At 48.0% G+C, this 20640-nt stretch overlaps 9 protein-coding genes across 9 annotated transcripts; 6 read left to right on the top strand and 3 right to left on the bottom strand.

The window, feature by feature from the left end:
- Positions 1 to 2154: 2154 nt before the first annotated feature.
- FOBCDRAFT_200888 (uncharacterized protein) lies at positions 2155 to 3026 on the top strand (the record flags this gene model as incomplete). The annotated part of the gene is made up of 4 exons (XM_059608984.1): positions 2155 to 2224; positions 2278 to 2426; positions 2662 to 2848; positions 2878 to 3026. 4 exons carry the CDS (start codon positions 2155 to 2157, stop codon positions 3024 to 3026), a joined length of 555 nt encoding a protein of 184 aa, XP_059464774.1.
- Positions 3027 to 3590: 564 nt separating this feature from the next.
- FOBCDRAFT_222173 (uncharacterized protein) lies at positions 3591 to 4974 on the top strand. Its single transcript, XM_031178009.3, has 2 exons — positions 3591 to 3731; positions 3787 to 4974. The coding sequence occupies exons 1-2, from the start codon at positions 3667 to 3669 to the stop codon at positions 4955 to 4957; spliced, it is 1236 nt and encodes a 411-aa protein (XP_031043896.3). The 5' UTR covers positions 3591 to 3666; the 3' UTR covers positions 4958 to 4974.
- Positions 4975 to 5279: 305 nt separating this feature from the next.
- Positions 5280 to 5954, top strand: FOBCDRAFT_200886 (uncharacterized protein; the record flags this gene model as incomplete). Its single annotated transcript, XM_059608983.1, has 1 exon — positions 5280 to 5954. The coding sequence occupies one exon, from the start codon at positions 5280 to 5282 to the stop codon at positions 5952 to 5954; it is 675 nt and encodes a 224-aa protein (XP_059467129.1).
- Positions 5955 to 6060: 106 nt separating this feature from the next.
- On the bottom strand, positions 6061 to 7019 carry FOBCDRAFT_222172 (SGNH hydrolase-type esterase domain-containing protein). Its single transcript, XM_031178011.3, has 2 exons — positions 6908 to 7019; positions 6061 to 6854 (listed from the first exon to the last, which is right to left on the bottom strand). Exons 1-2 carry the CDS (start codon positions 6984 to 6986, stop codon positions 6160 to 6162), a joined length of 774 nt encoding a protein of 257 aa, XP_031043898.1. The 5' UTR covers positions 6987 to 7019; the 3' UTR covers positions 6061 to 6159.
- A 2138-nt stretch (positions 7020 to 9157) lies between these two features.
- Positions 9158 to 11563, top strand: FOBCDRAFT_292577 (uncharacterized protein; the record flags this gene model as incomplete). The annotated part of the gene is made up of 1 exon (XM_031178012.2): positions 9158 to 11563. The coding sequence occupies one exon, from the start codon at positions 9158 to 9160 to the stop codon at positions 11561 to 11563; it is 2406 nt and encodes an 801-aa protein (XP_031043899.2).
- Positions 11564 to 11862: 299 nt separating this feature from the next.
- FOBCDRAFT_250017 (uncharacterized protein) lies at positions 11863 to 13273 on the top strand (the record flags this gene model as incomplete). Its single annotated transcript, XM_059610897.1, has 3 exons — positions 11863 to 12089; positions 12146 to 12192; positions 12231 to 13273. The coding sequence occupies exons 1-3, from the start codon at positions 12055 to 12057 to the stop codon at positions 13271 to 13273; spliced, it is 1125 nt and encodes a 374-aa protein (XP_059464773.1). The 5' UTR covers positions 11863 to 12054.
- Positions 13274 to 13487: 214 nt separating this feature from the next.
- FOBCDRAFT_318901 (uncharacterized protein) lies at positions 13488 to 15451 on the bottom strand (the record flags this gene model as incomplete). The annotated part of the gene is made up of 6 exons (XM_059612019.1): positions 13488 to 14218; positions 14272 to 14605; positions 14662 to 14766; positions 14822 to 15075; positions 15124 to 15217; positions 15272 to 15451. The coding sequence occupies 6 exons, from the start codon at positions 15449 to 15451 to the stop codon at positions 13488 to 13490; spliced, it is 1698 nt and encodes a 565-aa protein (XP_059464772.1).
- Positions 15452 to 16335: 884 nt separating this feature from the next.
- Positions 16336 to 17335, bottom strand: FOBCDRAFT_260262 (uncharacterized protein; the record flags this gene model as incomplete). Its single annotated transcript, XM_031178015.3, has 2 exons — positions 17209 to 17335; positions 16336 to 17156 (listed from the first exon to the last, which is right to left on the bottom strand). The coding sequence occupies exons 1-2, from the start codon at positions 17300 to 17302 to the stop codon at positions 16336 to 16338; spliced, it is 915 nt and encodes a 304-aa protein (XP_031043902.2). The 5' UTR covers positions 17303 to 17335.
- Positions 17336 to 18123: 788 nt separating this feature from the next.
- FOBCDRAFT_273330 (uncharacterized protein) lies at positions 18124 to 20339 on the top strand (the record flags this gene model as incomplete). Its single annotated transcript, XM_059611481.1, has 8 exons — positions 18124 to 18375; positions 18632 to 18991; positions 19088 to 19180; positions 19234 to 19446; positions 19494 to 19588; positions 19638 to 19875; positions 19923 to 20226; positions 20278 to 20339. The coding sequence occupies 8 exons, from the start codon at positions 18124 to 18126 to the stop codon at positions 20337 to 20339; spliced, it is 1617 nt and encodes a 538-aa protein (XP_059467128.1).
- Positions 20340 to 20640: the final 301 nt, after the last annotated feature.

Here is a 20640-nt window from a genome sequence, read left to right as displayed (position 1 = left end):
TCTAAATGAAGGGTGTCTCCCATCCAAAGCTATTGAAAGTGGCACTCGAAATGGAGCAAGCCGGACAGATCGTCCTGGTTCGGGGCACAATGGATGCCGACTGCAGGTTGGATGTGGCAGTCCGGGTTTGATACGGCGTGCCTGGTTGACCAAGAGGTTGGCGCCGAACAAGATTTTATTCTCCCCAGTGACTTCTCCTTGTTTCTTTTGTTATCCTTCGCAACTCCGGTGTTCGTTTGATTGGTATTCTGCTGGCGAACCCGCTGTTTAGCACCCTCTGCCCAACATCATTCTGCGACGTCCCAGAACATGGAAGCTGTGCCCCAACAGAGAAAGAAGGCTAAATTATGGATAATTAACGGCCTGGCGAATAAAGTGCGTAAGTGCCGTCGGGGTTTGCAGAAGCGGCAACCGCCGATACCTAAACGTTGCGATTCAAGCCCTTGTTGGTGTGAGGGGAATAAAACTTTGGCGGCAGCTTCTGCGTACACACATAACCGTACAAACAAGCATAACGGATTCAGCCTGGCGTTGACTACAGGCAAAGGTGGTATCAAGTGCAGCAGAATCACCAAATCACAGTAAGTGATGTTCACAGAATATTGGTGGCGCGTGCAGGGAGGCGCTCTCACCGGAACACCACACAGTTCAGCTTCTGCAGAGGCTTTATGCCGTGGCCGTCATCCGTACACAAGGATGACCCTCAGGCCTCAACCTCCGCTTTTTCACGGGGAACTTCAAAGGCTGGAATCACTGATGCGATGCAATGGGGTTTTCTTTTTCATAAAGATTGCAAACTGTACTGACAGCGAGACCAGAAGGAGTCGAGAAGAAGAGGTACGTTGGCAGCTACAGCACTTCCTACTCTCTTTCAGATCTGTTAATATAACACACCAATTGCAACTTGGAAATAGCTTCAAGTACTCTTTTTTGCTCATTCATAAGAAGAGGAAGAAGCATTGCGCTGTACTTGAAATGTTCTAAAAATTTACCTTCACGTTCTTACTGGAGTAGCCTTCCTACATCACATCGTGTCCCAGTCTTTACATCCCAGGTATCCATTTCTTTAAGACTATTTCAAAGGGGAACATAATCAGGCTCTGTGAGGGTAAGGCTTGCTTCAAATCTCTTCTGTGCACTCTTATATTTGTTCCCTCCTCTCTCTTTGTGATGTGCAAATTGACCTTGTGTATGGAGAGCAAGTAGATACCTTTATTCACGCTAGCGAGAGAACATAGCCATATAGTTGCCGTTGGGTAGAAATCTCAGATGTTGGGAAAGCCGACGTGCAACCGAAGCAATGAGAGTCTTTTGTATGCTGCCTGCGGTCTGTGTTTGAGAGTGCTACCATGAGTTGATAGACTTTGACGGCTGATGCTTGCATCGCGCGCCTGACCCCAAATGAGAGCTTTTACGCTTTGGGACATCAATTAACAGAATAATTTCGCTCGACACTGGCATTCAAAAACAATAAATGATCTTACAGACTCTTCATCTTGGTGATATCGCCGCTTGAATATCAAGTACAGGGGAAGGACAAGGGGTCGGGCATTGCGCTTGACCCATCACGCTTGTGCGAGATCACAAGTAAACATCGATACCCAGTGCGTAGCAGAAGAATAAGAGTGGAATGAATCAGTATCGCTGACTATTGTTTTCTCACTTTTGTTTCTAGGCGGTAGGGAATGTTTTGGCACTGGCAAGCTCTTGCACCAGCAGACGTAACACCGAAACCAGTGACAGTGATTAAGAGGAATCTACTAGCGCCAAACCAGATGGTAAATTGCTCCTCTCCCTCTCTGCTTTGATATTCTTCCTTTCTTCCTTCTGCATCCTCATCCCATCATCAAAGGATTCCCCTCCATTCTACCACATCAGTCTTTGAGAGGGATCAAAGACAACTCATCCTCAAACACTACGAAACACAACCCAGCGCCTTGGACTTTGATCCCAAACCGACTGTCTGAATTGATAAACAACATCCATTACATACTCAGTGGCTCACAGCAATCTCGGTATGGACTTCTATAAAGACAGTAATATCGGAGGACACTACTAACTTGTAGAGTATCTATCGGGTAAATACTCTCATCGTTGTCATCGAAGTTGTCGACACCGTCCTCCCAAACTCTATTGCAAGCGGTGACCGATATAATGGAGAACAACAAGATTTCTGAAGCTCGCTTCGCCGAGATCATGGCGGTTGTTGGTAGTCCTTTCGAGTGTAAGAACTTTTCCCCGATATGCCGCCGAACCGTGCTGATCTCGTTACTCCAGTTCCCCCATCAGTCTACATGCAGAGACTCGAGGAAGAAACGAAGCGCGGTAACAGCTTGGTTCCGTTCTTGAACAAGACATCTAGAGTCGACACCACCCCTCGTCAGTCACCCAAGTCGTGGCTTGAGAAGCTCGCCACCACGGACTTTGTAAGTGTCAGAGCTGTCTGCCATCTTGATCTCGACTTGGTCGTTAACAACATCGGTTATTTTGATCTGCTCATCAATGATGAGGCCACTTATAACGTGGCACCATATCCTGACGTTCTGGGCCCATGAACAACCAATTGACAGCGACTTTCATCCGGTACCCCTTTTCCTCAAGGCTTCTGCCCTTCATGGAACCGGAGACTCTCTTCCTACCCTGGTCTTTACTGTTGGACAGGTGATGGAACGACGTAAGGACAAGACTTCTACCTCATCCTTGGAGCCCACTGAGTATGTCCTTGTCATCGATGCCGTTGCGCCTGGGCATCCTGTCTGGCTGATCTATAATCGCAACTCAATTAATGATATCGGTGAACCAATTACCGCTAGCCCAGCTGACCCTGACACTCCACTGGCCTTCAAATGTATTGGGCACAACTTTGATGCGGCACAGATTTTCCCACTGTCAACGACTGGGTCCAGTCTTATGGGAATGTCGACCGCACTAAATTTGAGGAGTCTATCAAGGCGACTTGTATCACCGGGGCTGTGGAGGTTAAGGAGCTTCCCTTGGCGGAGGCTGAAGAGCATTTCCGCCAGTAAATTACCTTCATGGACGACTACTTTGGACATCAGAGAGTGATGGGCCAGCGGGGGGATGAGTCAGAGACTTGGGAATCTTTTGGACGCAGGCACAGTCTTTTGAGTGACATCGCGGTCTGCTGTGGGTAGGAATCATAAGGGTTTAGCATGGTATCAACGAATTCGTATGATAGAATCATAGCTGTGAATAGAATGATCCGCCCTTAGTCTCATGTTCATAAACCGAAGTTAAGTTTGTATGTCCCGACTATTCGAGAGCCTCACCATCGATGACGATGACCTCGGTATTCTATGAACCAACTTGCTCCATTACATTCTCTGGCCTTGCGTAACTGGTAACGTTTTAATCAATTCCAGCTAGGCATGAGGCGCCTACGAAAGTGATCTCGTGAGTGGATCCTGGTCTACTACCAAATGAAGTCGAGTTGGCTCAGTGAGCAGTTGCTCAACAGCGATTGGCTTGTTCGCTATTGGTTCCCAATACCGTTAGCGCTGACCTTCCACCCTGACCTTGGATCGATCACTAGTGCGAAGCGACTCGATCCTTCGAACAAGTCACCTCTTTAGCTGTTCATTCGTCTGTTCGGCATTCTTTCTCTTTCAAACCTCGCAAGTCTTCAGCTACATCACGATTTGCGCCATGAATGCTCCAAAACCAGCGTCCCGAGGCCGAACCAAGGTGAAGACGGGCTGCGCAACATGCCGGTCAGTCAAGACTCCACCATCTCATGCTTGCAAGGCTCATACTTACCGAAAATAGAATCAGAAAGATCAAGTGCGACGAAACTAAGCCCTTCTGTGAGAAGTGTGTCAGGACTGGTCGGAAATGCGACGGTTATGAGTCTGTCTTTAGACCCTACTCCAGTCAGGTTCCCAGCACGCCGCAGCCGATCGGCAAGCCAGATGCTGCAGCTTCAAGGCATAATAACGTTGTGGGAGAACCTCCACTGAGTACGGGCGACCTCAATCGTTATTTCTCGACTAAGACGATATTCGACGTTGAGCTGAGCTGCAATGAGGAAGCAGAGCAAGTCCTCGAAGCTAGCTTGACTAACGATTCAATACGCCATGCTCTGCTGTCTCTCAGGGCCCTTCGTGGAAATCTCGAGTCAAAGAAAGCAGGAGACGGATTTGAGACCGACGAGCAGCAGAGATTGAGCTACAACTTCGGCCTGCAACAGTATAGCAAGGCTTTGACGAGTCTTGCATCAAATCTCGCGTACCCCAGCCCCGACAGCTTGAAGTCCGCACTCCTTTGTTGCCAAGTTTTGATCAGCGTTGAGCAAGTCCGGGGTAACTTCTCGGCCATGGGACTCCATATAATTCGTGGACTGAGTATCCTGCACGAGTACCGCGCCAGACCGTATCTGACTACCGATGGTCTAATGCCAGCACGTCATACTGGTCTGCCTTCCTTGGACATCTTTATTATAAAGTTGTTCGCTGCACCTTGCAAGTTCACAGAACAACAACCCTCAGGATCTTCGAGCATAATGACGCCACCTACTGAGACTCATGATCGGAAACTGGCACCGAATATGCGAGCGGAACTAACGAAAGTCGCGACGTCAACTATTGCGCTTCTTGAAAGGGTTACAAAGACCCATTCAGAGGAAGAAACTCATTCACTTCTTTCTGAAAGACGGAGCTTGCTTGATGGCTTGGACTCATGGCTCGGTACTCTTGAAACTCTTCAAAAGGAGACACTACCAGGAGAGCCCGAGTCAATCTCTGACACCTTTCTGCGCATCTTGTATTTAATACTGAAAATCATTCTTCTTGGGACTTTAGAAACTACCCCAGATCTTGATGCCAGGCTCAGGGAGGATAGCAAGCAACTGCAAGAGTTGGCGAATCTCGTCAACGAACGACTGAAGGACTATGATATGCGTCGGGGAATTGATAGTAGCTTAGCAAAACAACCTCAATAAACGAATGAGTCATTAAATATCGCGATATTCTGTTGCTAAGTCCGACACGAATTTGTAAGCCCGAGACGCGAGTTGGATCTGTGTGTAAGATGCGGCTCATCCCAGAGAAGCATGCTGACCGAACCGACCAATGAGAGGCTGACTCCGCTGTTCAGCCCAACATGCAAGTCCAAGTATATAAACAAGTGATTAAACCATGAATACTTTTCTCATTACATTCAGCTTTCCTCTCGTCATTCAACATCCATCGAAGGTATCATCCTTCTACAAATTGTCGCTAATATATCACAATCCTCATCACACAAACCCTCCTTCTTTAGTCATGCATTTCCTCCTCCTAGGCGCAACAGGCCGAACAGGCAAATACGTCGTCTCCAAACTTCTTTCTCAAAACCACACCGCTGTAGCACTTGTACGTGACGCCAGCAAAGTTTCTTTTCAGCCTGGCCTCACTGTCGTCACCGGCTCACCGCTCTCCAAAGACGATATCCGCCGTGCTCTTACAGCTGCTCCAGGCTTGATACCGTCTGCGGCGATCATGACTCTCAACACGGTCCGAAAATCAGACAGTCCCTTCGCAGCTCAAGTTTCACCACCTCGCTTTCTGGCAGACTCGTGCGACAATGCATGTGAAGTTCTGAAAGATGCTGGCATCAAGCGCATTGTCGTCATGTCAACAGCAGGTGTTGGAGACTCGTGGAGTAAGCTTCCGTGGGTGAGCAGAGCGTTCATGGGATGGACTAACATCAAGTATGCTCTGGAGGATCACAATCTGCTGGATAAGGAAATTCGGTCGACGGAAATGGACTGGACTCTCGTGAGACCTGTGAGGCTAGAATTTGGGAAGGAGACGGACAAGGATGTTGAGACGCTGGGTAGTGCTGGTGAAGGAATGGGTATGTCTGATAGTGCCACGCCGAATAGTGTGGCAAGGTTCTTGGTCAAGGTCGCAGTTGAGGGATCATTCGTTAAGGAGGCTGTTGTTCTCCGGAACTGAAGAGTATGACGAAGGTTTGGTCTATCGCGATCGAGAGCAACCAAGGTTTAATACAAGATTCACGATAATAATGTCAAGATCGAGAGTTATGTCACTGAGCAAATATCTCATACGCTGTCTTTATGTATCATGATCATGACCATTATATACAAAGTTATACAATTTCCCATATCATCCAACTTCAGACACTCGAAAAACTCAACTCTTAGTACACCTTGGTAACAGGAGTCTTGATATAAGGCTTCAGGCTAGTCTTTCCATTCAACTCCTCATCAATAGCCTGAACAAAAGCCTTGGCAATGAGGTCAGCAGCCTCGGGACTAGTATGAGTGTGATCCTTAGGATACAAAGAGTTAACCTTTGCATTACCCAGCTTCTGGTACATCTTTGTAACAGCAGCAAAGTGATCAACGTAAGTAACGCTAGGGCTGTTCAAAGCCTTGGCAGCGGTGGGAACATATCCCACGAAGCGAGGAGCACCAGGCTCAAACGTTCCAGTCTCCCATTGGTTGTTGGGAGTCTGGGAGCTGAGAATCACAGTAGCGCCCTTGGCGACGAGGGCTTTGGCGGCTTGTGAGACGTAGAATACGAATGTGTACACCTTCTCGCCCGTCTTGTCAGAGATGCAGACTTCTGTGCCGGCGCCGGGACAGTCGGAACGGTTGTTGTCGTTCTTTTCGGGGGAACCGCCGTCGTTGTGGCCGAATTCAATGACGACGATGTCGCCTTTCTTGACGAGGTTCACGATCTCGGTGAAGCGGCCCTCGTTTGTGTAGGAGCGGGCTGAGCGGCCGCCAATGGCTTTGTTGACGGCTGTGACCGTGAGATATTTGCCGATGTAGTTACCCCAGCCGTCGGTTACACCGTCGTTGGCTCCATTCTTTGCCATGGTGGAGTCACCTTTTCATCTGATCAGCGTCTATTCCGAGACCATCGCTTATTAATCCCCTTACCAGCAAAGTACACTGTCTGGCCAGACACGACCTGGAAAGCTCCAGCGGCGAGCGCCGCAAGCGAAAGAGACAGCTTCATGATGACTTGATTTTCAGATAAAACACACTGATGAGAGGATGATGAAACCCAAGAAGTGCCCAGAGCCGTATATATCTACTTCAAGCCATGGAATTGCATCAATTAAACCCCCAAACTGACAATCCAGCTGATCATTCGTTTTTCAAAACAAGGTTCGCGATCTAGACTCCGCGTTTACCTATTCTGGCGGCTCTCCGTCTGTGCCAAGCCTGATGAAACAGGGATATGAAGCCTTTTCCCACCATTCAGAAAACATATCGACCCCAGACAGCCGCCAGGATTGGGCCGGCACTTGTAATGCAGGTCGAGTAAGCCGATTGATGGAATCGAGGTATTAAAGTTCCGCTATTAGAAAAGATGCCATTTTGTTTGGGATTGATGCCACGAAGAGCGGTGCACTCGGTGATCTCGGCATTGTTTCAGCGATTTTTAGTGTCAAAGTTTAAAATCATTCGTTGAGGTACGGAAGGGTAGGATAAGGTGTCTCGGGGGAATGGGGACCGAACGCGGGGATAGTGGCATATCATTTCCCTTTTGATCATGAGGACATTGGGGGAGATTTAAGCTTGGAAGGTGACAGTACGATGCTAATTGGGACCTCGGCTTTCAAGTAAGGCTGCTTTCTATAGGAAAGTGTCATGGAAAATGCAGGACACTTTAGGTTCTTGGTAAAGCGGTGAGATGAACCGGACAGAAGGAAGTTGTGTTGAATGGCGACGTCATGGTCTCCTTGCACATCGTTGGGTTAATACCTAGCTTATTGGTTTTGCACTCATATGGACATTGATGGGTATTGAGGTTTCACAGACTTCAATAAAGATGGACTACGAACTTGTGATAGCTGGGACACGAGAGACAATACCCTCGACAAATTTGTGGAAGTCTGAGCGGTGAACCGGACTAAGAGATCTCAAGCTTTTTTAAACAAAATAATGAAAAAAAATCCGTTTCTAACACATATGATGTAAATAAGCAGCGAGAAAGCTGAAGAAAAAATTGCTGGTTTCCACTGTAAAATGGTATGGCTCCTTATACCATTTTGCCAGTACGAGTTCACCCTAGAGTCGTTCACTTTCTTGAACAGTCTGCTATCGATAAGGAATCATGACAACCGCGTCATACCTTCCTTATCGTCATGATACTGGTGATAAGTGATAAGAAGGCAACGATCGACAATGGTTTCAGGTACCGCGAGCAGCCCACTGTACCGTCAGATTTGTCCGAGCTCGTTATCAACGGGGCCGTCATGATCAGGAGATAGCTTCCGGTTCTAGAAAGCTTGTTTTCGTCTACACTCGACCCACGTCGCTAATGGTGATGGAGACTCCATGGGGACACCGAATCTATCCTTCAAATTGATTACACAGGATAGAGGACAGTATTTACCATTGGAAGGCATTCGAGAGAGATAAAGCCGAGATTTGCATGATAAAGTTTTGCTTTAAATGAGATGCTAAACATGAGAAGGTGCCGTAGTTCTGGGTTCAATAAGAGCTGACAAGACCCGAAAACTGGTTTATCATCACCGTTCGCCAGCTTCCATCACAATCAATCCCAAACACGCTCACCAATCCCATCCAATAAAATCCCTACCATTTCAATCATCACAAGCATGAAAGAGCCTCTTCCGCCCAGACCCCTTAATAAACCTCCATGAAACGAAACGAGCACTTTTCGCAAAGATTAAATACCCCGCCAATAGCAGCCTCGATATTTGAAACAAACCCACCGACCACCATCCTTTTCCGTTGGCGCGCTTGGTTTTACAGGGATTGTCTAGATCCACGGAAGGAATGAACGTTGATGGATAACTTCACTCGCAGGTTTTGTAACACAAAGGGTCTGAGGTGCCAGTACCCTTGTAGATGTTCCTTGCTTTTGGAGGGAATTTTCCCGGTTGGTGTACGTATGTTCCTGTTTATCGGACATTAAGGCGTATTGCATTGGATCCGCTGATCATCGGGATGTAAAAGATATATAGTATCACAATGTTCGCTGTGAAGTGATTGTGTTCAAGCTACGCTCTTTGTCGCTGCCTTTCTTTCTTTCCCACCGCCAGTACGGTGTTTTCTCTTTTCTACCGCTCGCGGTATATTCCATTCTTTCAACTAGACCCTGGTGGTCTATCCTCACTCTCTTGATTCTTTAAACACATCCGTTCATTCTTCACCATGCGCTTCACACTCTCCAGCATGGCAGGCCTTCTGGGTCTCGCCTCCGCCCAAGGTCTTCGATCCTCCGCCTACACCGATCCCAAGACGGGCATCGACTTCCAGCGCTTCGTCGACGATGGCTACAGTCTTGGTATCGCTGTCCCTGAGACTCTGGGTAAAGATCTCATTGCTCAGATGGTGTTTCCTCGTGAGAAGGAGGGTTGGGGTGGTATTTCGTTCAGAGGCGGTATGGTTGGTGGTCTGCTCTTCGTCGCGTGGCCAAATGGCGATGATATCGTCACGAGCTTTCGTATGGCGAACTCGTACGCTAACCCTGATGTTTACACCAACACTACCGTCAAGGCTACGCCCATTCCTGATGGTACCTTTATCAACAGCACTCACGTCTCGTATACTTTCCTTTGTGAGGGTTGTGTTGTTGAGAAGACTACTTCGTTGACTGGCGAGTCTCCTGTTGTTGGATATGCCTGGTCGTCTATTGATGTCGATACCCCCTCTGATCCCGAGAGCGCTCTGAGCTACCACGGTGCTGGTTTTGGACAGTTCGGTCTTGATATCAAGAAGGCTGCTTCTGCCAAGTTTGCTACCTGGGCTGATATGGCGAAGGAGACTACTCCTGCTCCTGGAACTGGCACACCCGGCGTCCCTGGAAACTCCACCACTCTGCCTCCTACTACTTCTAACGTCACCTACGATGTTATTGTCGTTGGTGGTGGCCCCGCTGGTATCATCGCCGCCGAACGTCTCGCCGAGTCTGGTGCTAGTGTTCTTCTCATCGAGCGCGGCCCCGCTAACACCGTCGCTCTCGGTAACGCTGCCCAGGCCCTCCCATGGAACAACACCCTCACTCCCTACGACATCCCCGCTCTCGGCAGCAGCATGACCAGCATGTCTGGTACCAAGTTCTGCAGCGACACCGCTTCCACCGCTGGCTGTCTCCTCGGCGGATCCAGCTCCATCAATGGCCTCAACTTCATCCATCCTCCTGAGCGCGATTTCCAGCGCTGGCCTAAGGGCTGGAGCTGGTCTGACCTCTCCAAGGCCGCTGATCGTCTTTACGAGCGCAACCCTGGTGCTACTTCTCCCTCCGACGATGGAAAGTACTACGATGATCGTACCTATACTATCCTCTCTGGATACTTGAGCGCCAAGGGCTGGAAGGAGGTTGACTCTATTGAGGAGCCAAACGAGAAGCACCTTGTGTACTCTCGTCCTTCGTGGTCTATCAAGAACAACATGCGAGCTGGTCCTGCTCGCACTTACATGCCCTTCGCCAAGAACCTTCCCAACTTTACTCTCAAGCTTGAGACAAAGGTCATCCAGCCCATTCGATCCGGCAGCAAGATCACTGGTGTTCTTACCCAAGGTGCCAATGGTAGCAAGCAGATCATCAATGTCAAGGCTGGTGGTAAGGTCGTCCTCGCTGCTGGTGCCATGTCGACTCCTCGTCTTCTCTGGAACGCTGGTATCGGCAAGTCTGATGCTCTCGCTATCGTCAAGCAGGGTGCTTCCAAGACTGGTGTGACTCTCCCCGCTGCTTCTGACTTCATTGACCTCCCTGTTGGTCATCATCTTCAGGACCACGCTCAGGTTATGCTTCAGTTCAAGACGAAGAGCAACTTCACCGCTTACAAGTTCAACAACATCGCTACTGAGCCTGTCAAGTCTGACTTGGAGCTTTACTACCAGGGCTCTGGCCCCATCACCCAGGCTGCTCAGCGCATGCACCTCTGGACTTCTGCCAAGGGCGCCGATGGTCGCGTTCGTTACCTTCAGGGTACCGCTAGTGCTATGGCCGACGGCATCATCACTGTCCGCACATTCTTGACACACGGTACCAGCACTGTCGGCGAGCTTGGTATCACCGCTGGTGGAAACACCGTCCTCAACACCAAGCCCTGGTTGATCGACCAGGAGGATCGCAAGGCCATGGCTGACTTTGTTCAGTACTGGCTTGACCTCACCAGCGGTAGCAACTCTACCCTTTCCTACATTACCCCTGGTGCTACCGTCGATGACATCCTAGCTACCAAGATGATCAGCGGCGATCACTGGATGGGCAGCGCCAAGATGGGCGTTGACGACGGTCGAAAGGCCAACGGTAGCGCTGTCGTTGATCTCAACACCAAGGTCTACGGCACCGATAACCTCTTCGTCGTCGATGCTTCCATGCACCCTGATCTTCCCACCGGTAACACTCAGGCCATCATCATGGTCGCCGCTGAGCACGCTGCCGAGAAGATTGCCGCTCTCAAGGTCGGCGGTAGCAACTCTACTGTCCCTGAGCCTATCAGCTCTGCTCCCACCCCCGTTCCTACTCCTGGATCAAAGTGCAAGCGAGGTCTTCGTCACCGTCGCGCTGCTCGTGTTCCCATGGACTTTCGACGCCGGTCGCTTTACTAAGGGAGCTAAGCTGGTGGAAAGGGATCAAATTCAGTGAACATATTTCTTGTGTATATAGAAGTTAAGGCAGTTGTGAATATATGAGTGCTTCACATAAACATTATCGTGTTGTCGCGTGTGAAGTTAAAATAGAAACAATAAATTGCCAATAATTGCGCTCCCTGTCAGCATTTAACACCCCCCGGTTATCCTTCCACTTTATGAACTTCTATTGGACAGTCTTACCTCGGCTTCGCGTTCGCGTTCGTCATAAGCTCGGGATCGGGCAGATAAACTATCCGATTTCCTCTGGTAATCAAACAAACTCCTCGTTCACCAGAACCACCGAATTTTCTCCAAATTCCACTCGGAACGAGTGCGAGATCCCACTTCTTCCAGAATCAACGCTTCACTGTTCCTTTACTGCCTTGTGCGTTTCAAGGTCGTCTTTTCAATGGACGGGGAAACGGATCAGGTCAAATCCACTCGCGTGGGGTACAAAAAGTCCCGAAATGGATGCATACGTTGCAAGAAGCGGCGAGTCAAGGTATGCGATTAGAGTCGGCTGCCATGACTAGTGACACCTGTCTAACTGAGTAATAGTGTGACGAAGAGGTCCCTTGCTCTGCGTGTGTTAGACATAGAGTTCGGTGTAGCTTGGAGCTTGTCAAATCGGATGACTACCAAGAACAAAAACCTCTAACCAATCGCTCTCTCCAAACACCCAGCCGCAGCCTCCCAGCTGGCAGTCCAGCATCTCTATTATCCAGCTCTTTACTCTCAAGTCCTCTTGATGAACCTGACTGCTGGATTTCCACCGCCGAGCTCATGCTTCACTACACTACCGTCACGTACAGAACCATGGTCTTCAACGACAGAACGATCCCGACCTTTCAGCAATCAGTACCCCAAGTCGCTTTAGGATATCCTTGGTTTCTTCGACAAATATTGGCTTTCTCAGGCTATCACCTCGCTCACCTCCACCCAGAAAAGAGACAATTCTACCTCCTACAAGCATCAAAACATCAGAATGCTTCTCTACGTGGACTCAGAGAAGCATTATCCGAACCAGTCACCTCATCGAACTGCCACGCTCTATACGCCAGCACCACGTTTATAGTAGTCAACAAATTCGCGGCATTTCCAAACTGCGACGACTTTCGAAGTCATGGGTGCTCCCAACCTGTTCAGAGTCTGATGGAGATCTTTTCTCTCGTCAACGGCATGGAGGCCGTTCTTCATTCACCAGGAGCCGCGGATCTCAGAAACGGTCCTCTGAAAGAGCTTTTCTGCGAGACTCCGCATCAGCATGTCAATAGCTACCTTCTTCGCGGTCTTCATGCAAGATTGCCCGAGCTTGCACGGCGGATATCGTTAGACTCGATGGAAGATCAGTCCAGAGCTGTGCTGACTTCCGCCGTCGTATCCATCACTGATTGCGTCAATGACGCGTTTTCAAATTTGTACAAAGTATCACCGCCAGAGCTGAGGGTCATCTTCTCGTGGCCCATGTCTGTGTCTCGAGATTTCTTGGATCTGGCTGTGTCGGGACACCCGTTGGCCCTTGTCATTCTAGCGTACTACGATATTCTACTGTACTGGGGCGAAACGGAGTATTGGTTCTTTGAGAACTGGGCAGAAACTTTGATCTCTGCCATCGTGGAAAAGGTCAAAGGTTCACCGTGGGAGGACCTTCTCAATTGGCCGGTTGAAGTCATTTTACACCATTAGTTGATTGCATGAGCATCAAACCGTGTGGAAAAAATGAGGTCTCATAATAATGCCGGAAACTCTTTGAAGCTCAAGTGTTTTCATACGATCGTGAAGCAAATATTTGAACATTACACGTCCTGCTAATCTTGAAATATTTATGGCGGGTTCTGCATGCAGCTTACCTTTCAGCTGCCGCGACGACCCATGTCTGGGCTGTCTTAGTTACCAATACCTACAACGTCAACCGAATGTAAGGAATCTGAAGCTTCGGGTAATATGCAGTTGCGCCGTCAACCATACACTTGAAATACTCCGTGAACGAAAAGGTCTTAGTGAACCCCGACTTATTGAAGGTCTTGGTGACTTGCTTCGAGCACGGCATGGCCATCTTCGGAATCTTGGTCCATCGCTGGTAGCCAATGGCACTCGGCTCCATGACAACGCCAGACTTGCCAGGACCAAACGATGACTTGGCGATTTGGTCATCGTACCGCTCAAAAGCTTGCTTCATAGCAGAAAGATGTTCATAAATATCCCTCTTCATGACAGTCTTCATCATGATTATCTGCTGCAGCAAGTCATCGTTTTCGGGACGTTCCTTGATGTTGAGTTCTTTTTCTATAGCGTCGGAACTTGAATCGCTCACATTCACCAATGATTTGAATGTCGAGGTAACAAAATCTCGGTTTTCGGCCGAATAGCCCGCGTAAAAGTCAACTATCCACCCTATTTTCCTTTGAAGGAGGAATGTGCGGTCGACGGTGGGTACGAACTTGAAAAGATCTTGAACAGTTTGAATTTCGCCTCCTCTGAACAGATCAGCACTTTCAGACTCCTCTGGGAGTTCTTCGGCGGTTTTGTTAGCATCCTGTGCCTCCTTAATGTATGTTGTAAGTAGGTTCTTCGATGTTTCCGGAACACTCATGTAATAAATAAGCTGAGTGTTATTCACTATATCGCCTACTGTAAGATACTGTTAGTTGCTGTGAGTGCTAAGTGAACTCTCGTAAGCCTACCTTGCTTGAAAAAGGAGGACACAGCAGGTCCATCACAGCTGCCGAGCTCAACACAAGAGGTTTGGGTGGCATATTCAAATCTGGATTTGAAGCCGAGGAAAGGCGACCCGAGCTTTTGAGACGCCAGATTAAAGTCGTTGGAGATAAGCAGTAGGTTTTGGAGAAAGGGAACCCACGGAACGAAGAGCCCCTTTCGGAACTGCCGGGCAATCTCGGCCATGTATGGGGTGAAAAGATCTTGAATGGTCTCTTGAATCTGCATGCCGGTACAAGAGGACCCTGGCTTACAGGATTTGCTTATAGCCATAAGCTTAGAATAGCTGTCTTCGTTGATCTGAAAGCCTGTTAGAGCGATGGAATAACGGGGAAGCTGATGTAAACTGAACATACCTCAGGCCCCTCGATGATAAGCACTTTCTGCTTTGCCTTGGACTGGAGTGTCTTTTTGGCTTTGTCCCGGTCATCAGCTGTCTGGAAGCCCGACTCATTCATACACTACCAGCAAATGCTGATTAATAAATATCCAGATATTGAACTTAGGAGAGCTTACTTTTTGGACCTCCACAACTTGGTCAACATCCTTTGAATCTGCGGGCGACAAAACTCCCTTCTCGAACGACTTGAAGCCTGATGTTGCACTTAATTTACCAATACGGGGAAAACATTGGCAGATTGCGTCGGAGGCCTGAATGAAGTTGTCGCCTTGGGGCTGACCCAAGATCTTTCGCACAGTATCGCAGAGGTTGACCTTTTTGGTGAGAACTTCCAAGCCTGTAATGACTTGCTTGGTCGTATCAATCCATCCTCCTCAGCGTCAGTGGGTATGTCTACTGGTTAGGGGAAGAACCCTACCTGGAACACATCTCCATGCATCACACATGAGCTTCGGTTTTGTTGGAGTAGGACAAGGCTTCTTGTATTTCTCCTTGGACTTGCATTCGTCGTACTAAAGCCAGACAATCAGCGAGCCCTTGGCTGTTAAGATGGTCGAGATGGGTACCTTTTTATCAGGGACTGTCTTCATGGTAACATTGACACCATAAGGCACAGAAAACTCGAACTTGCAGGTTGACAAGTTCTTCAAGCCTGCGCATGTCTGTTGGAGAGTATTTTGTGCAGGTGCTGCCTCTGCGAGAAGGAACCATGGAAGTAGCTGAGGAAGAAAACTTTGTAATCTCATCTTATCTGCTAGTGTAGTGTTGTCAATGTTATGAATGCTGTTGCGGCACAAAAGTAACTGAATTAGGAAGAATAGACTTTATTTATCTAGAATGCTGGACTTTTGGTAGCGTATTTTGTTCACCGACATCTCTGAAACTATTTGCTTTGCATATCTGAAATGTCGGGTTTGGCGTTAGCTGACAAGCCTTAAAATTGCTAAAGAGGACTTGGAAACACTAGGCGTTATGCTTGCGTTAGTAATAAGGTCTGGATTCTACGGAGAAAATACTCGGAGAACTTATACCACCACAGAGAACTTAGCCCCTGCGCCACATTCTTCCAAAAGCGTTCACATCATACCATTATACTAAACGCTTGCAGACATGTGGCTGTATAAGCTTAAACGAGGTTGGCTGGAATTTGCTAGTAGGCGCTGAACATATACTGGTATGCACCAAAACTAACTCGACCTTGTGCATTGACCTAGGCTTGATATCTCACCTAATAGGAAATATTAGAGCTTTCGTTAGATATCGTATTCGTATGGCTTTAGTAGCTACGTTCTCTCTATATTTTCTTCTGGCTCAACTTCAGTCGCTCTGCGGTTCGTCTATCGTGTGTGTCGAATTCTTCTCATACCACGTAATAATACTGCGCCAAGGTGCAATATCTTGTGCTTCTCACTTCTGGGATCTCTACTAAAGTTAACCTGAATCCTTTAATTTTGAAACATAACACCAACTAAGAAGATGATGTACAGCGCAACATCAATTAACTAGCATGAGCGAGCGGCGAAATTAATACAGTCAAGAATTATTTAAATTAGAAAGTTGGATATAATACAACTTTTATACATAAGTTGAAGAGAAGTGTAGATTTGATGCTAGCTAGAGGCGACAGAAACTAATCCGCATGGGGAAAGAGTTGAAGCTCGATGGCTTCCAAACCGCCAATCGTGGGAGGATTGCTATCCGATGCCATGACAAGAGCAGGAGAGTTGACCAGCCTATCAGGTATCATGTAGAACTTATCCCAGGTACCAGGAATCGAATAGCAAACGGAATCACCTGACATCTCGTCCATGTGGCATTCACCAGCTGGTGCAGAGCACTTGAGCTTTCGGTCGCGAGTTTGTTCGCATGTGAGGGGTACTAATCCAGCCAGGGGGTTAATAGGGTCGCAGAGCATATTGGCGGGAGGGAAACCATCGCCTCCGAATGAAACACACAAGTATTTCCCGGTGTTTATCTCTCGTACATAGTTGGTGCCGGCGTCGATGGAGAAAGTCAGAATTGGGGGAGACGGCGTGTACCATCCGATGTAACTATATTGAACTGGATCTCCTCGCAGCCATTGGCCGTCGACTGCTGAGCCGAGAGCCTTAAGATCGAAGGTGGGAATTGGCACAAATGTGTCTTCAGTGGTGGTAGTCATGTACGTCGTGGATGCTTCAGCAGATGTCGTGGTCTCAGCGGTTGCAGTAGTCTCGGCAGTTGTAGTAGAGATTGCAGCTGTAGTGGTCTCTGTAGCAGTGGAAGCTGAGAGCTCAACGCTAGCGCTTCCTGACTCTGTGGCCTCGGTAGAAGTTTTATCATCGCCTGTAGATGTGGCACTGATAGACAATTCGACGGAGGTTGTAGTCGTTGTTACGATATTTGTACTTGTAGTAGAGACAGCATCGGACTCCGTTGAGGATGCAGACACAGGCTCGGTAGATACACTGCCTGAATATGAATCAGTAAAGAACTTGATGCTGTATCAGAAAAATTTACTTACTGGAGTCAGTCAATGTTCGACTTCGAGGCTTGCATACACTTGCGATTGCGATATTGGCGCCGAGGCCCAAACAGAGAAAAGCAGCGAAACGCATTTTCGCAGTGAAAAAGAGTGACAAGGGTTAGACTAAGCGAAGGAATAACAAAGAGGAAGGAACGATGAAGAAATCAGGGATATATGAAATTTTTAATTATTTAACAAAGGGGCTGTTTTCTTTTTTGAGGCTTGGCACTATTGACAAAAAGCAGCCTCAGCTGCGCCAATAGTGCAGGTACTAGCTCCATTTTCCACGTTATTATTCAATTCGGGCTGCTATGTCAGTCTACTGCGGTCTAGAACGCCATAGCACTAGCCCATTAAATCACTTAGAGTCTTACTTATCCATTTTAGCAATTCCAAAGTGCGCCAAGGAAAGATACTTAAGGCTAAGCATAATAACCCAAAGTCAAGTTTTTAGATAAGATAAGCTCTTCTAGAAGTTATAATACGCGAGATTCTGAGTGCTGATATTTTAGAGACCATCTTGGTGATTGGAGCACTCGTCTACAAAGGAGTCCTTTGCTTCGGATGCTTCAAGACGAGGGACGAAGTCTAATGCATGTGAAGCTACCAAAAGATGGGGACTGTGAGGCATTCAATTCCAAGAATGGTTGAGCTTTGACCTCTGAGGTTTGTGAGCCGCGTTATCGGGCTTCACATCTCTGATCACTTGTAGGTCCTAGCCGGCAGATCTGGGTTTGGTTTCTGTAGTTATCTACGAGAGTTTCATTTTGCGTTATAATTGCAGATAAAAGCATTTGTGAGACTGTAGACACTTTCGAGGTATAAGAAGCCTTCTGCACTAGCAGCCCAGTTTTCTACCATCTTCTGCCGGATTTCCTCATATCAGGTGTTAATAGACCCAACTCCACCATTATGGGTGAAGCAATTCCTCCGGAAGATGGAACATACAGCATCAAAGGTCTTCCTCGGCCACCAGAGGCCATGAGATTCCCTGAAGAGATTCCCTACGTGAAGGGCCTGTCAGTCCGTAAGGAGATATCGTCCCTTGCCAACTCAGACGACCCAAAAGAGAGGAAACAGTGGACGCTATTCGTGCTAGGCTTGGAACGCTTCAAGTCTATGCCCGTCGATGATAAGCTCTCCTACTTCCAGATTGCCGGAGTCGTAAGTAATCTATAGCTCTCCATATTGCTGGTGGTTTACTAAACTTTGGTTAGCATGGATATCCAGAGGCTGCCTAGGATGGAGCGCCTGAGCCCAGACATGCGCCCTACAAGAAGACCAAAAAGGCTGGCGACCAACCTTTCGGGGGATATTGTAATCATAACAGTCTAAATTTCCCGGCCTGGCATAGGCCATACATGCTCCTCTTTGAGTTACGATTGGTTCAACACTTTGGTTTCATCTCTAACACAAGTAGCAACGCATTTGGGAGAACATGAAGCTTATAATTCATGAATGTGTGAGCAAGCACGAGCTACCAATCTCCGAGGCAGACGAGTGGTACAAAGTAGCAAGGACCTGGCGAATGCCATACTGGGACTGGGCTAGGCGGCAAAGGTATGATGAAGACTTGGTTTGCCCCCCAGTTCTTACTCAAGTTGCCGTTCGGATCTATCCGCCTGCTACAATGAAGAACCAATTTCCTCGAAGCGGTCTCTATCCCAATCCGCTGCTGAGTTTCGAGAATCCAGAAAAGGATCCAAAGACAGGGAAGCCGTTGCCCTTTGGCAGCATGCCAGAAGTCAAAACTAAATGGAATATTCAAGACAACCCAATAGTTCACGATGAGCTTCTATTAACAAAGGAGTGTGATTAGGCTCCAGTGAGTCTACCAGCGGAAGCTCCAGTTTATCGCTTACTGACTTGCGCCTAGTGGAGCAAGACATCTGCAATCAGTCGATATGGAATATTCAAGGGAGAAAAAGAAGAGAAGGATCCCGTGAACTACTGCACGGGCCTTGAAGGGGTTAATAACTGCTGGAAAGCTAACGCCAGCCTTGCAAGAGTTCACGAGAATAGGCCTATGGCAAGCCCAGGTGGAGTATAATGGAGCAACATTCCAAAGACTATGCATGTAATCCTGGGAGTCTTTCAGATGCAGTCAATCGTATGTTCTCCGAGGGCTATAACTCGAACTGGGGACAGTTTGCTTCGACGAAGTGGATAGCTGAAGGCAAAGGATGTCCAAATACAGTATACATATCTCTGGAGTATATCCACAACAACATTCACGTAAGATGGCAGACGAGTCTCGTGGATTTAGCTGACTTGAGCGCAAGAACTTGACAGGAGGAAGTGACTATGCCACTGGCATGGGACACATGAGCGACGTGCCAGTAGCAGCGTTTGACCCCATCTTTTGGCTTCATCACGTGTCTGTATTCAACTTAGCCTGGCTGTGCAACTTGACTGACACAAAGCAGGCAAATAGACCTCTTGTTGGCTATATGGCAATGCCTCAACCCAAAGTTATGGTTTGATAATGGACAATCTGGCGATTCTGATACGGCTGGCGCGACAGCTTCTAGTGTCACCGACGACAAAGAGACAGATCCTCTTGAACCGTTTCACAAGGAAAACGATCCTGAAAAGGAAGTCTGGACTGCACAGGCGTGCCGGGATTGGACAGAGTTGAACTATCAGTATGATGACCTAGCCGAGGTAGCTGAAAGAACGATACGAAAGTATGGCAGATTTATATCGGGGAGTTTCAACGAGAGCTTCGATCACATATCAACACGATCTACCCTGGTACAGGGCATCTCATTGAATCGATGGAAACGTCCAGTAACACTCCCGACGGCCTACGACCTAGTCAGCACCAGAATGGATTATGGAAAGATTACATCATCAACGTGGTGTATGACCGATACGCCCTAGACGGCCTGTCCTACACAATCCAGTTTTTTATAGGTGGACCACCGGGCGAAGACACAACTAATTTCGAAAAGCACAATTACGTCGGCCATGTGTACTCCTTTGGCGGTAGACATAGTACATCTGAAGGCTCTTGTAAGAAACTGCAAGAGACAAGCTGAAGCACAGGTTCTCTCATGCGCTCAGGTAACTTTGACGATTCATCTGCTTCACCGTATCAGAGACTACGTTCCAGATCACTCATTTGAAGGGGTTGAAAAGAGGAAGTTCTCAAAGCTCCAAATATCGGCCTTACGCGGTACTGGTCGAATCAAGCCGGGAAATGCACAAAGTGCAGGTTCAGTCTCTTCTTTGCACAGCGAGTATGTGCCATTGCCAGAGGTCACATTTGGGAAGCCCGGTGACTTGCGGCTCGACAAAGCCCCCCAGAACAGCGAGCCATTCATTTCACAGAACAAGAGCGCTGGACAACCACTCCCGACGAGGCTCCCCCAGAAAGCGAAGTATGATCTCTATCCATTAATATATTTGCCGGTTCATTAACAAATT

Source organism: Fusarium oxysporum, chromosome IV, assembly GCF_013085055.1.
Source record: "Fusarium oxysporum Fo47 chromosome IV, complete sequence".
NCBI classification, from domain to species: Eukaryota; Fungi; Ascomycota; class Sordariomycetes; order Hypocreales; family Nectriaceae; genus Fusarium; species Fusarium oxysporum.
Note: the sequence above shows the minus strand (reverse complement) of the source record. Positions and strands in the feature narration are given on the sequence as shown.